The 15191-nt window shown below is 46.7% G+C and overlaps 1 protein-coding gene across 2 annotated transcripts in view; it reads left to right on the top strand.

The window, feature by feature from the left end:
- Window positions 1-15191, top strand: part of LOC137355789 (intercellular adhesion molecule 5-like) — a 41246-nt gene that overhangs the window by 16736 nt on the left and 9319 nt on the right. For both annotated transcript variants that reach the window (XM_068021300.1, XM_068021301.1), the window contains exons 3-4: window positions 12760-13074; window positions 14265-14558. In XM_068021300.1, coding sequence (XP_067877401.1) covers window positions 12760-13074; window positions 14265-14558 — 609 coding nt within the window. The remainder of the gene's footprint in view (window positions 1-12759; window positions 13075-14264; window positions 14559-15191) is intronic.

The raw sequence follows: 15191 nt of genomic DNA, 5'->3' as shown, positions 1-15191 counted from the left end.
CTGCCCATTCATGTATCTGTCGAGATACATCTTAAAAGACGCTATCGTGCCTGCGTCTGCCACCTCCGCTGGCAACATGTTCCAAGCACCCACCACCCTCTGCGTAAAGAACTTTCCACGCATATCCCCCCGAAAATTTTCCCCTCTCACTTTGATCTCGTGACCCCTAGTAATTGAATCCCCCACTCTGGGAAAAAGCTTCTTGCTATCCACCCTGTCTATACCTCTCATGATGTTGTACACCTCAATCAGGTCCCCCCTCAACCTCCGTCTTTCTAATGAAAATAATCCTAATCTACTCAACCTCTCTTCATAGCTAGCGCCCTCCATACCAGGCAACATCCTGGTGAACCTCCTCTGCACCCTCTCCAAAGCATCTACATCCTTTTGGTAATGTGGCGACCAGAACTGCACGCAGTATTCCAAATGTGGCTGAACCAAAGTCTTATACAACTGTAACATGACCTGCCAACTCTTGTACTCAATACCACGTCCGATGAAGGAAAGCATGCCGTATGCCTTCTTGACCACTCTATTGACCTGCGTTGCCACCTTCAGGGAACATTGGACCTGAACACCCAAATCTCTCTGTACATCAATTTTCCCCAGGACTTTTCCATTTATTGTATAGTTCACTCTTGAATTGGATCTTCCAAAATGCATCACCTCGCATTTGCCCGGATTGAACTCCATCTGCCATTTCTCTGCCCAACTCTCAAATCTATCTATATTCTGCTGTATTCTCTGACAGTCCCCTTCACTATCTGCTACTCCACCAATCTTAGTGTCGTCTGCAAACTTGCTAATCAGACCACCTATACTTTCCTCCAAATCATTTATGTATATCACAAACAACAGTGGTCCCAGCACGGATCCCTGTGGAACACCACTGGTCACACGTCTCCATTTTGAGAAACTCCCTTCCACTGCTACTCTCTGTCTCCTGTTGCCCAGCCAGTTCTTTATCCATCTAGCTAGTACACCCTGGACCCCATGCGACTTCACTTTCTCCATCAACCTACCGTGGGGAACCTTATCAAACGCCTTACTGAAGTCCATGTATATGACATCTACAGCCCTTCCCTCATCAATCAACTTTGTCACTTCCTCAAAGAATTCTATTAAGTTGGTAAGACATGACCTTCCCTGCACAAAACCATGTTGCCTATCACTGATAAGTCCATTTTCTTCCAAATGGGAATAGATCCTATCCCTCAGTATCTTCTCCAGCAGCTTCCCTACCACTGACGTCAGGCTCACCGGTCTATAATTACCTGGATTTTCCCTGCTACCCTTCTTAAACAAGGGGACAACATTAGCAATTCTCCAGTCCTCCGGGACCTCACCCGTGTTTAAGGATGCTGCAAAGATATCTGTTAAGGCCCCAGCTATTTCCTCTCTCGCTTCCCTCAGTAACCTGGGATAGATCCCATCCATCCGGACCTGGGGACTTGTCAACCTTAATGCCTTTTAGAATACCCAACACTTCCTCCCTCCTTATGCCGACTTGACCTAGAGTAATCAAACATCTATCCCTAACCTCAACATCCGTCATGTCCCTCTCCTCGGTGAATACCGATGCAAAGTACTCGTTTAGAATCTCACCCATTTTCTCTGACTCCACGCATAACTTTCCTCCTTTGTCCTTGAGTGGGCCAATCCTTTCTCTAGTTACCCTCTTGCTCCTTATATATGAATAAAAGGCTTTGGGATTTTCCTTAACCCTGTTTGCTAAAGATATTTCATGACCCCTTTTAGCCCTCTTAATTCCTCGTTTCAGATTGGTCCTACATTCCTGATATTCTTCCAAAGCTTCGTCTTTCTGCAGCCGCCTAGACCTTATGTTTGCTTCCTTTTTCCTCTTAGCTAGTTTCACAATTTCACCTGTCATCCATGGTTCCCTAATCTTGCCATTTCTATCCCTCATTTTCACAGGAACATGTCTCTCCTGCACGCTAATCAACCTCTCTTTAAAAGCCTCCCACATATCAAATGTGGATTTATCTTCAAACAGCTGCTCCCAATCTACATTCCCCAGCTCCTGCCGAATTTTGGTATAGTTGGCCTTCCCCCAATTTAGCACTCTTCCTTTAGGACCACTCTCGTCTTTGTCCATGAGTATTCTAAAACTTACGGAATTGTGATCACTATTCCCAAAGTAGTCCCCTACTGAAACATCAACCACCTGGCCGGGCTCATTCCCCAACACCAGGTCCAGTATGGCCCCTTCCTGAGTTGGACTCGTAGCTTAACCCCTGTAGTCCAGGTATCATTCTTGTAAACCTACGTTGCACTCCCTCCAAGGCCGGTATATCTTTCCTAAGGTGCAGAGCCCAGAACTGCTCACAGTACTCCAAGTGGGGTCTAACCAGGATTTTGTACAGCTGCAGCATAACCTCTGTGTCTTTATACTCCAATCCTCTAGATATAAAGGCTAGCATTCCATTCGCCTTTTTGATTATTTTCTGCATTTGCTCGTGGCATTTTAAAGATCTATGCACCTGAACCTCCAAGACTCTTTGGACATCCATTGTACTTAACCTCTTCCCATTTAGAAAGTACCCTGCTCTATCCTTTTTGGTCCAAAATGGATAATCTCACACTTGCCAGCATTGAAATCCATCTGCCACAGTTCTGCCCACTCACCTGTCAATATCTCTTTGCAATTTTATGCTATCATCTAGACTGTCTACAATGCCGCCTAACTTTGTATCATCAGCAAATTTGGATATATGACTTACTATGCCATCATCCAAGTCGTTAATGAATAATGTGAATAATTGAGGCCCCACTAGTGGGACACCACTATTTACATCCTGACAATCGGAGTACTTACCCATTATCCCCACTCTCTGTCGCCTACCATTCAACCAACTTGCTAACCATGTCAATAATTTGCCCTCAACTCCATGGGCTTCTACCTTAGTTAACAGTCTCTTAAGTGGGACTTTATCAAATGCCTTCTGGAAGTCCATATAAATAACATCAATAGACATTCCCCTGTCCACTACCTAGTCTCCGACTTCTTGGCACGCTTTTTATAGCTCTGCTCCCGCTGTGTTTTCTTTCAAACAAAGAACAAAGAAAATTACAGCACAGGAACAGGCCCTTCGGCCCTCCAAGCCTGTGCCGATCCAGATCCTCTATCTAAACATGACGCCTATTTTCTAAGGGTCTGTATCTCTTTACTTCCTGCCCATTCATGTATCTGTCTAGATACATCTTAAAAGACGCTATCGTGCCCGCGTCTACCACCTCCGCTGGCAACGCGTTCCAGGCACCCACCACCCTCTGCGTAAAGACCTTTCCACGCATATCCCCCCTAAACTTTTCCCTTTTCACTTTGAACTCGTGACCCCTAGTAATTGAATCCCCCACTCTGGGAAAAAGCTTCTTGCTATCCACCCTGTCTATACCTCTCATGATTTTGTACACCTCAATCAGGTCCCCCCTCAACCTCCGTCTTTCTAATGAAAATAATCCTAATCTACTCAACCTCTCTTCATAGCTAGCGCCCTCCATACCAGGCAACATCCTGGTGAACCTCCTCTGCACCCTCTCCAAAGCATCCACATCCTTTTGGTAATGTGGCGACCAGAACTGCACGCAGTATTCCAAATGTGGCTGAACCAAAGTCTTATACAACTGTAACATGACCTGCCAACTCTTGTACTCAATACCACGTCCGATGAAGGAAAGCATGCCGTATGCCTTCTTGACCACTCTATTGACCTGCGTTGCCACCTTCAGGGAACAATGAGGGCGGCACAGTGGCGCAGTGGTTAGCACTGCAGCCTCACAGCTCCAGGGACCCGGGTTCGATTCTGGGTACTGCCTGTGTGGAGTTTGCAAGTTCTCCCTGTGTCTGCGTGGGTTTCCTCCGGGTGCTCCGGTTTCCTCCCACAAGCCAAAAGACTTGCAGGTTGATAGGTAAATTGGCCATTATAAATTGTCACTAGTATAGGTAGGTGGTGGGGAAATATAGGGACAGGTGGGGATGTGGTAGGAATATGGGATTAGTGCAGGATTAGTATAAATGGGTGGTTGATGGTCGGCACAGACCCGGTGGGCCGAAGGGCCTGTTTCAGTGCTGTATCTCTAATCTAATCTAATCTAATGGACCTGAACACCCAAATCTCTCTGTACATCAATTTTCCCCAGGACTTTTCCATTTACTGTATAGTTCACTCTTGAATTGGATCTTCCAAAATGCATCACCTCGCATTTGCCCTGATTGAACTCATTCTCGTTCTCTCTCTCTCTCTCTCTCTCGTATCCAGGTTCTTGGCACGCTTTTTAAAGCTCTGCTTTAGATGATAACTCTGGTTACCTGGATTCAGGGCATGGGATTACATGAACACATATCCAGGGTTCAGTGCCCAGCATAACTGAGTTACAGAAAACGAATTAGATTGTGCTGAAATTCTACTCCTACCACTAATAGAGCCATCGTTTAATGAGGTATGAAAGTCTTGGCTTAAAGAGGGGCAAAAATGGCAGCTCAACATCCCTGGATAAAGAGTTTTCAGGTAGGATAGAGAGGGGGATAAAAAAGAGGGGGTGCAGCATTTTTTTTTCATTTACTCATGGGATGTAGGCGTCACTGGCCAGGCCAGCATTTATTGCCCATCCCTAATTGCCCTTGAGAAGGTGCTGGTGAGCTGCCTTCTTGAACCACTGCAGTCCATTTGGGGTAGGTATACCCACAGTGCTGTTAGGAAGGGAGTTCCAGGATTTTGACCCAGCGGCAGTGAAGGAACGGTGATATAGTTCCAAGTCAGGATGGTGTTTGACTTGGAAGGGAACTTGCAGGTGGTGGTGTTCCCATGTATTTGCTGCCCTTGTCCTTCTAGTTGGTAGAGGTCGCGGGTTTGGAAGGTGCTGTCTAAGGAGCCTTGGTGCATTGCTGCAGTGCATCTTGTAGATGGTACACACTGCTGCCACTGTGTGTCGGTTGTGGAGGGAGTGAATGTTTGTAGATGGGGTGCCAATCAAGTGGGCTGCTTTGTCCTGGATGGTGTCGAGCTTCTTGAGTGTTATTGGAGTTGCACCCATCCAGGCAAGTGGAGAGTATTCCATCACACTCCTGACTTGTGCCTTGTAGATGGTGGACAGGCTTTGGGAAGTCAGGTGGTGAGTTACTCGCCTCAGGATTCCTAGCCTCTGACCTGCTCTTGTAGCCATGGTATTTCTATGGCTACTCCAGTTCAGTTTCTGGTCAATCGTAGCCCCTAGGATGTTGATAGTGGGAGATTCAGCAATGGTAATGCCGTTGAATGTCAAGGGGAGATGGTTAGATTCTCTCTTGTTGGAGATGGTCATTGCCTGGCACTTGTGTGGTGCGAATGTTACTTGCCACTTATCAGCCCAAGCCTGGATATGGTCCAGGTCTTGCTGCATTTCTACACGGACTGCTTCAGTATCTGAGGAGTCACGAATGGTGCTGAACATTGTGCAATCATCAGCGAACATCCCCACTTCTGACCTTATGATTGAAGGAAGGTCATTGATGAAGCAGCTGAAGATGATTGGGCCTAGGACACTACCCTGAGAAACTCCTGCAGTGATGTCCTGGAGCTCAGATGATTGATCTCCAACAACCACAACCATCTTCCTTTGCGCTAGGTATGACTCCAGCAAGCGGACGGTTTTCCCCCTGATTCCCATTGACCTCAGTTTTGCTAGGGCTCCTTGATGCCATACTCGGTCAAATGCTGCCTTGATGTCAAGGGCAGTCACTCTCACCTCACTTCTTGAGTTCAGCTCTTTTGTCCATGTTTGAACCAAGGCTGTAATGAAGTCAGGAGCTGAGTGGCCCTGGCGGAACCCAAACTGAGTGTCACTGAGCAGGTTATTGCGAAGCAAGTGCCGCTTGATGGCACTGTTGATGACACCTTCCATCACTTTACTGATGATTGAGAGCAGGCTGTTGGGGCGGTAATTGGCTGGGTTGGACTTGTCCTGCTTTTTGTGTACAGGACATACCTGGGCAATTTTCCATATTGCAGGGTAGGTGCCAGTGTTGTAGCTGTACTGGAACAGCTTGGCCAGGGGCGCCGCAAGTTCTGGAGCACAGGTCTTCAGTACTATTGCCAGAATATTGTCAGGGCCCATAGCTTTTGCAGTATCCAGTGCCTTCAGTCGTTTCTTGATATCTCGCGGAGTGAATCAAATTGGCTGAAGTCTGGCATCTGTGATGCTGGGGACTTCAGGAGGAGGCCGAGATGGATCATCAACTCGGCACTTCTGGCTGAAGATTGTTGCAAATGCTTCAGCCTTATCTTTCGCACTGATGTGCTGGGCTCCCCCATCATTGAGGATGGGGATATTTGTGGAGCCACCTCCTCCAGTTAGTTAAAAGCAAAATACTGCGGATGCTGGAAATCTGAAACAAAGACAAGAAATGCTGGATTCACTCAGCAGGTCTGGCAGCATCTGTGGAAAGAGAAGCAGAGTTAACGTTTCGGGTCAGTGACCCTTCTTCGGAACTGACAAATATTAGAAAAGTCACAGATTATAAACAAGTGAGGTGGGGGTGGGGCAAGAGATAACAAAGGAGAAGGTGCAGATTGGACCAGGCCACATAGCTGACCAAAAGGTCACGGAGCAAAGGCAAACAATATGTTAATGCTGTGTTGAAAGACACAGCATTAGTACAGATTAGGTGTGAATATACTGAATATTGAACAGCAGCAAGTGCAAACCTGAAGAAAAACAACCTGAAAAAAACAGTGGGTAAGCAAACTGAACAAACTAAGATGAAATGAAATAAATGCAAAAAAAGATTGTAAAAAATGTAAAAAGGAATGTCAAAAAAAAGGAAGAAAAAATAACTAAAAATGAAAGTAAAGTGGGGGGCTGTCATGCTCTGAAATTATTGAACTCAATGTTCAGTCCGGCAGGCTGCAGTGTGCCTAATCGGTAGATGAGATGCTGTTCCTCGAGCTTGCGTTGATGTTCACTGGAACACTGCAGCAATCCCAGGACAGAGATGTGAGCATGAGAGCAGGGGGGAGTGTTGAAATGGCAAGCAACCGGAAGCTCAGGGTCCTGCTTGCGGACTGAGCGGAGATGTTCCGCAAAGCGGTCACCCAGTCTGCGCTTGGTCTCCCCAATGTCCCCCACCACCTCGTCCCCGTCCCAGGGCACCTTCCCTTGCAATTGCAGGAGGTGTGATACCTGCCCATTTACCTCCTCTCTCCTCACTATCCCAGGCCCCAAACACTCCTTTCAGGTGAAGCAGCGATTTACTTGTACTTCTTTCAATGTAGTATACTGTATTCGCTGCTCACAGTGTGGTCTCCTCTACATTGGGGAGACCAAGCGCAGACTGGCTGACCGCTTTGCGGAACATCTCCGCTCAGTCCGCAAGCAGGACCCTGAGCTTCCGGTTGCTTGCCATTTCAACACTCCCCCCTGCTCTCATGCTCACATCTCTGTCCTGGGATTGCTGCAGTGTTCCAGTGAACGTCAACGCAAGCTCGAGGAACAGCATCTCATCTACCGATTAGGCACACTACAGCCTGCCGGACTGAACATTGAGTTCAATAATTTCAGAGCATGACAGCCCCCCACTTTACTTTCATTTTTAGTCATTTTTAGTTATTTTTTCTTCCTTTTTTTTTTGACATTCCTTTTTACATTTTTTACAATCTTTTTTTGCATTTATTTCATTTCATCTCCGTTTGTTCAGTTTGCTTACCCACTGTTTTTTTCAGGTTGTTTTTCTTCAGGTTTGCACTTGCTGCTGTTCAATATTCAGTATATTCACACCTAATCTGTACTAATGCTTTGTCTTTCAACACAGCATTAACATATTGTTTGCCTTTGCTCCGTGACCTTTTGGTCAGCTATGTGGCCTGGTCCAATCTGCACCTTCTCCTTTGTTATCTCTTGCCCAACTCCCACCTCACTTGTTTATAATCTGTGACTTTTCTAATATTTGTCAGTTCCGAAGGAGGGTCACTGACCCGAAACGTTAACTCTGCTTCTCTTTCCACAGATGCTGCCAGACCTGCTGAGTGAATCCAGCATTTCTTGTTTTCCTCCAGTTAGTTGTTTAATTGTCCACCACCATTCACGGCTGGATGTGGCAGGACTGCAGAGCTTAGATCTGATTCGTTGGTTATGGGATCGCTTAGCTCTGTCTATCGCATGCTGCTTACGCTGTTTGGCACGCAGATAGTCGTGTGTTGTAGCTTCACCAGGTTGACACTTCATTTTGAGGTATGCCTGGTGCTGCTCCTGGCATGCCCTCCTGCACTCTTCATTGAATCAGGGTTGGTCTCCTGGCTTGATGGTAATGGTAGAGTGGGGGATATGCCGGGTCATGAGGTTACAGATTGTGGTTGAGTACAATTCTGCTGCTGATGGCCCACAGCGCCTCATGGATGCCCAGTTTTGCATTGCTAGAGCTGTTCGAAATCTATCCCATTTAGCATGGTGATAGTGCCACACAACACGATGGACGGTATCCTCAATGTGAAGGCGGCACTTCGTCTCCACAAGGACTGTGCGGTGGTCACTCCTACCAATACTGTCATGGACAGAAGCATCTGCGGCAGGCAGATTGGTGAGGACGAGGTCAAGTATGTTTTTCCCTCGTGTTGGTTCCCCCACCACCTGCCGCAGATCCAGTCTAACAGCTATGTCCTTTAGGACTCGGCCAGCTCTGTCAGTAGTGGTGCTACCGAGCCACTCTTGGTGATGGACATTGAAGTTTCCCACCCAGAGTATACCAGGGTAGCATTATTGGTTAAAGAATTAATTACAACTGTGAGGAGGGATGATGTGCTAAATGAATCATCAAATGAGGCCATATGGGTTGAGCTCAGAAATAAAAAAGGGGCAGCCACACTACTAGCAGTGTACTATAGAACCCCAAATAGTGAAAGGGAGAGAGAAGGACAAATATGTATGTAGATTTCTAAGTGCAAAGACAATAGGGCAATAGTAGTTGGGGATTTCAACTACTCTAATATCGACTGGGTTACAAACAGTGTGAAGGACACAGAGGACACAAAATTCTTGAACTGTGTTCAAGAGAACTTTTTTAGCCAGCATGTAACAAGCCCAACAAGAGGGAGTGCAATTCTAGATTTAGTCTCAGGAAATGAAGCTGGGCAAGTGGATGAAGTGGCAGTGGGAGACTATTTTGGAGATAGTGACAATAATACAGTTAGATTCAGCATTATTATGGAAATGGACAAAGATAAAAGTTCTAAATTGAGGGAAGGCAAATTTTACGAAGCTGAGAGGTGACCTGCCGAAAGTAGATTGGATACAGCTACTTGAAGGAAAATCAGTGGCAAACCAGTGGGAGGCATTCAAAAGCAAGATTCTACAGGCACAGTGTCGACATGTCCCCACAAAGAAAAAGGGTGATACAGCCAAATCTAGAGCCACTTGGTTATTTAGAAGCATACAGGGTAAGATAAAGCAGAAACAGAAAACTTACGACAGTCACAAAAAAACTTATACTTTAGAAAGCCTAGAGAAGTATAGAAATTGCAGAGATGAAGTAAAAAAGGAAATTAGGAAAGCAAAGACAAGACATGAAGAAATATTGGCAGGCAAAATCAAGGAAACCCCAAAGATATTTTATCAGTACATTAAGAGGATAACTAGGGAAAGGGTAAGGCCTATCGGAGATGTACAAGGCAACTTATGCATGGATGCAGAAGATGTGGGCAGGGTTCTTAATGAGTACTTTGTCCCTGTCTTCACAAAGGAGAGGGATGATGCAGACATTGTAGTCAAAGAGAAGTGTGAAATATTAGATACGATAAGCATAATGAGAGACGAAGTACTAGAAGGTCTGACGTCCTTGAAAGTGAATAACTCACCAGGGCTGGATAGATTTTATCCCAGGCTGTTAAAGGAAACCAGGGAGAAAATTGTGGATGCTCTGAGGATCATTTTCAAATCCTCACTCGATACAGGCAGTCTACGAACATTGTGCCATTGCTTAAAAAGAGTGTGAAGGATAGGCCAAATAATTATAGGCTGGTCAGTTTGACCTCAGTGGTGGGCAAATTATTAGAATCAATTCTGAGAGATAGGATAGGATAAACTGTCACTTAGAAAGGCACGGATTAATCAGGGATAGTCAGCGTAGATCAAACAACATGGGTGGTTGATGGTCATGGCGGACTGGGTGGGCCGAAGGGCCTGTTTCGGTGCTGTATCTCTATATAGACTCTATATCCCTTCGCTGTTTGCAACGGGCAAGGTACAGGCTGTACCTGACCAGCCTGTGCTTGCAAAACTCAAAACACAGTGTCCAACATTAGCTGTGATTCCACGATTGGACAACATTTGCTATATGATCCTCAGTGTGCTAAGAATTATGCTTTCAACCAATTTAAGATTGTCAGTCGGGCTCGCAGTGTGGGTGCATTTGTGCATACTGGAAGCTATATATATTAATGGCTGCATTTGCTGACAATGCTACCACGAGGTGGCGCTGCAGTGGCACATGTCACGAAAACGTTACAGTCTGCGACTTCAGGCAGCTGCCAGGACTAAAGATGGTGCTGCTCAAATAATCACACGAAGATAACCTAACCTAAACACATGGTAGCACACAATGGCGGGAGGGAGACAGTGGGGGAGCGGGACGGGGGGAGCGGAGCGGAGCGGAACGGGCCGGGGATATGGGGTGGAAGGGGAGCGGAGCGGGCCCAGGTCGGGGTCGGGGGAGCGGAGCGGGCCGGGGATGGGGGGGGGGGAGGGGGGGATTGGAGCGGCCGGAAAGAGCGGGGCGGCCAGAGAGCAGCGAGGGGGGGAGCGGCGCGGTCGGAGAGAGCAGCGAGGAGGGGGGGTGGCGGAGCAGCTGAAAGAGCGGAGCGGCCGGAGAGAGCAGTGAGGCGGGGAGCGGAGTGGCCGAAAGAGCGGTGCGGCCGGACAGAACAGCGAGGGGGGAGCAGAGCGGCCGAGAGAGAAGCGAGGGGGGGGAACGGAGCAGCTGAGAGAGCCGCCAGGGGGGGGAGCGGCGCGGTCGGAGAGAGCAGTGAGGGGGGGAGGAGAGCAGCCGAGAGAGCAGCGAGGGGGGGAGCGGAGCAGCTGAGAGAGCCGCCAGGGGGGGAGCGGCGCGGTCGGAGAGAGCAGTGAGTGGGGGGAGGAGAGCGGCCGAGAGAGCAGCGAGGGGGGGGTGCGGCGCGGTCGGAGAGAGCAGCGAGGGGGGGAGCAGAGCAGCTGAAAAAGCGGAGCAGCTGGAGAGAGCAGTGAGGCGGGGGAGCAGAGCGGCCGGAGAGAGCAGCGAGGGGGGGAGCAGAGCAGCCGAAAGAGCAGCGAGGGGGGGAGCGGAGCAGCCGGAAGAGCGGAGCGGCCGGAGAAACCAGTGAGGCGGGGAGCGGAGCGGCCGAAAGAGCAGCGAGGGGGGGAGTGGAGCAGCCAAAAGAGCAGCGAGGCGGGGAGCAGAGCAGCCGGAAGAGCGGAGCGGCCGGAGAGAGCAGCGAGGGGGGTGGGGAGCGGCCAGAGAGAGCAGCGAGGGGGGGAGCGGAGCGGCCAGAGAGAGCAGCAAGTGGGGGAGCGGAGCGGCCAGAGAGAGCAGCGAGGGGGGGAGCAGAGTGGCCGGAGAGAGCAGCGAATGGGGGAGCAGAGCGGCCAGAGAGAGCAGCGAGTGGGGGAGCGGAGCGGCCGGAGAGAGCAACGAGGGTGGGGTGAGCGGAGCTTGACGCATGGGTGAATACCCGTTGGCGTTGCATTGCTGTATGCATAAAGCGTGTGCGCAGAGGCCGACCAGGCGCATTGCCCGAAGATGCACACATCACGCGATGACATCATCGGCGCATGCGCTAACCAGTCCTGGCAAGTCGGAACGCAGCGCATGCACAGAGAGCAGGAACCGGTCTGTGCATGTGCGCACCTTGGCGCAGCCTGATGACATCAATGGCCGGCTGCATTGTCAGGAATCACTTTGTATATTAATACACAGGGCCCTGTTCTTTGCAGACAGAAAGAACATGTACACACATTATGCCTGTTTCACCTAAACAAAATAAGTGACAGCCATTTGCTGGTTCATTCCATAGGGCAATGCTTTGACCAATCAGAGTCAAGCTGCCTGGTTGAAATTTCAAACAAAGCTTGGTAGTTATCTGTCACCATAAACTGGTGCATTCTCCATGGCAACGCCTCTACCAGTCAGAGTCCACTTCCCAACCAATCAGCACTCTCTTCTCATACAGTATAAATTTGTTGCTTCCCTTACATTGGTATTCCTGTGATTTGTCCTGATGAGTGCAAGACGAAAAGCTTCGACAAAATATCTCTATTCTCAGCAATACTCAAGTTCTGTACTACCAAATGACTAGTTAATTTACAGTTAGACTATTTTAAATGTTTAAACAATGCAATAATTAAGCTTCAGCTTATAATTTGCATGCATTCAGTTCAGTATTTGGAACAAATATAGCTTTGTCAGTTTATTTTAATTCAAGGTGTGTTCAGTTGGGGATCAGATTCTATGTAGATGCCAATTGTTTCAGTATTCCACTTTAGGAAAACTTCTTGCCTGAAAATACAACTTTGTGTAGTTATTGCTGTCAGTTAATGACTTAATTATTTCTGATGATGGTATAATGCAGAGTGAAGAGAGATCAATGTGCTAATCTTTAATGGGGGAGATTGAACATGGTATTTGTGGTTGGGATAAAGTCATGTTGCACATATTCACTCAGATGCATGTGTGATGGAGCAGAGGGTGCCCAGATACATTATTTCAGTGAATTATGTTAACTGATTCTCCTTTAACAGATCGAGAGTTAAACATTACATCACCTCCTGAAGTGCTGGAAGTTAACAAGACATATAGTCTGGAGTGTATTGGTCCGAGGGTCTATCCAAACAATAAACTCAAACTCACATGGCTGAGAGGGAGTGAGATTGTTCAGAGGAATTTCACAGGAGAAGAAGGTTTCCCGGATGAAGATAAAAGATTGAGGAACATCTTCCAATTCACTGCAAGTATGTCAGATGATGGACAGGAGTACACCTGCTTGGCAGAGGTGGACTTGGGCTCAAACACCACAAAACCAATCACAAACTCCTCTGTGACTCTGCAAACTTACTGTAAGTTCCACTTGAACAAGAAATGTTCTCTTTTTGAGAATGGTTAAATATCGATAATTTGTAGAGAATAAACAGTGGGAAGCAATGCAGTGATGATCTCATTAGCTCCTGTTTTATCCATACCACAAAATGTGTTGGATAAGAATTGTTCATCTTGGACCCACCTCAAATATGCAGTTTTCTCAATTGCCCAAAGTGTAGCGGTAAATTACTGCAAATCTTTTAGCCAGCTTGGGTGTGCGCAAAGCTTAGTTTGAATGGGTCAAGAAAGATTTTGCAAGACCTTTTCTACCAACCTAAGATCTTATTAACTTGACTCCAAAAAGACATCCAAGGGCCCTAACCTGATTCCTGGTATGAAGATGAGCTCTGCAGTGTAGCAAGAGGAAGGCTAAAGGACACTCTCAGGAAGGTGTATAAAATATTAAATGCTATAGATAAGCCAATATTAATCGAATAAGAAGATAATAGTAGGTATCTTTTACTCAATAATCTTTCAGGCAATGCTTGAATACTAGGCTCGCAGAGATAAGCCATTAGTAAAATGAGCTTTCTGGGCCAAATGGCTTTTCCCTGTGCTTGATTACTCTTCTGCAACAAACAAATTGGTGCAAAGTATGTTTATCTCCAGGATGGCCCACATGTTGATATTATCACTCTCTTGCTTTTGCCAGATGGCAGCCAGATGCTTCCTAATAGTGACGGGAATGTCTGAAGGAAACTCATGTGACAGCTTTGCACACCTCATAGTGGTCAGTAGAGGTGATGGTCAAGGAGCAGATCAGTCAATCTCACCATGCAGGAGCAGCAAAAAAGCTTGAAAGATTTACACCCAGAGTCACCCACACTGAGGTCTGAGCCTCAACTGGGATGTTGTAGCAGATACAAGTAAAGATCACAATAAAGGTTAATCAGTGAATGCATCAGACTGTACCACTCATAGTGGCTGGCACAAAAGTAGCAGATTTAGATACTAGGGCTGCCTGAAGAGTAGGAAGAATTAATTTAAAAAATAAAGTATGTGATCTCCTGATGATGGCTCCAGTTTTCTCTCAGTGAACAGTGTGATAGACTCCTGGGATGTGTGTATTGGGGAATACCAGTACTGGTCAGTTTTCCACTCTGTCCAATAGCAACTGAATCACAGCACAGCAAATCAAAATGAAGTGAATTCCTTGTCTGTGTTGCAGCTTTTCTGGATCCACCTCGAATCCTTGACAAGAGGCCCATAGAAATGAAGCAAGAGGCCACGTTAACATGTGAGGTCCCAAATGTCTATCCTGCTGAGAAGATGAGAGTCAGGTGGTTTCAGGATGGTAAAGAACTGAATTCAGTTACAACAAGGCCAAATTCTAATACTGTCCGAACAACAACGACATGGAAACCACAGGTGGCTGGTCTGATGGAAGTCGTCTGTACAGCAGATTTTGAGGAATATCCATCAGTTCCACCAAAGAATGATAGCGTCTTCATTGAGGTGTTTGGTAAGGATTCTGGTTGTGGAGGCATTATGATTTGATAGCATTCTGATAGTTCATGATAGTCAAAATTGCAGCATGTCAGGTTTACTTTAAACAATAAAATCCCTTCCGTTGAGTGACAAGTTAGGAAGTTTATTCAAATATTTGCATATTCACAGATACTCAAAGAGAAGCAGCTTAAGATGTCTTAGAAACACTTGGTATTCCAAGATCATGAGAAAGTGTTAGTCGCACTCGATATTCCCTGATTAAAAGCGAGTGTTGAAACAAGTGACTGGATTTGGATTGTAAACACAATATTATGTCTCATCTTGACAAAGGAACAATCATGTAATGAGATAAATGAGTTGTGCTCAGTGATGAGTGAGTACATTTCGTGAAGATAGGGTATGATCTCAGATTTTTTTTTAAATCCGGTTCCACTTACAAAATCATGTATCAGATGGTCATTGATTGAAAGTGATTAAAGTTCTCTACCCAGCCTTAGTGCAGTAGCTGGATGTGTCTGTGTGGCACAGGCATGTAATATGGATCAATGATAAAACAGCACAACAGATCAAGTCTCCAGGATGAATTTTCACACTGAGCAGCTGTAAGATAAGCTTGGGAGTGTTTCTAACAACTTTTCTCTATTAT

This window comes from Heterodontus francisci, chromosome 43 (genome assembly GCF_036365525.1).
Source record: "Heterodontus francisci isolate sHetFra1 chromosome 43, sHetFra1.hap1, whole genome shotgun sequence".
Classification (NCBI taxonomy): Eukaryota; Metazoa; Chordata; class Chondrichthyes; order Heterodontiformes; family Heterodontidae; genus Heterodontus; species Heterodontus francisci.
The sequence above is the reverse complement of the archived record's forward strand: the minus strand, read 5'-3'. Positions and strand labels throughout refer to the sequence as shown.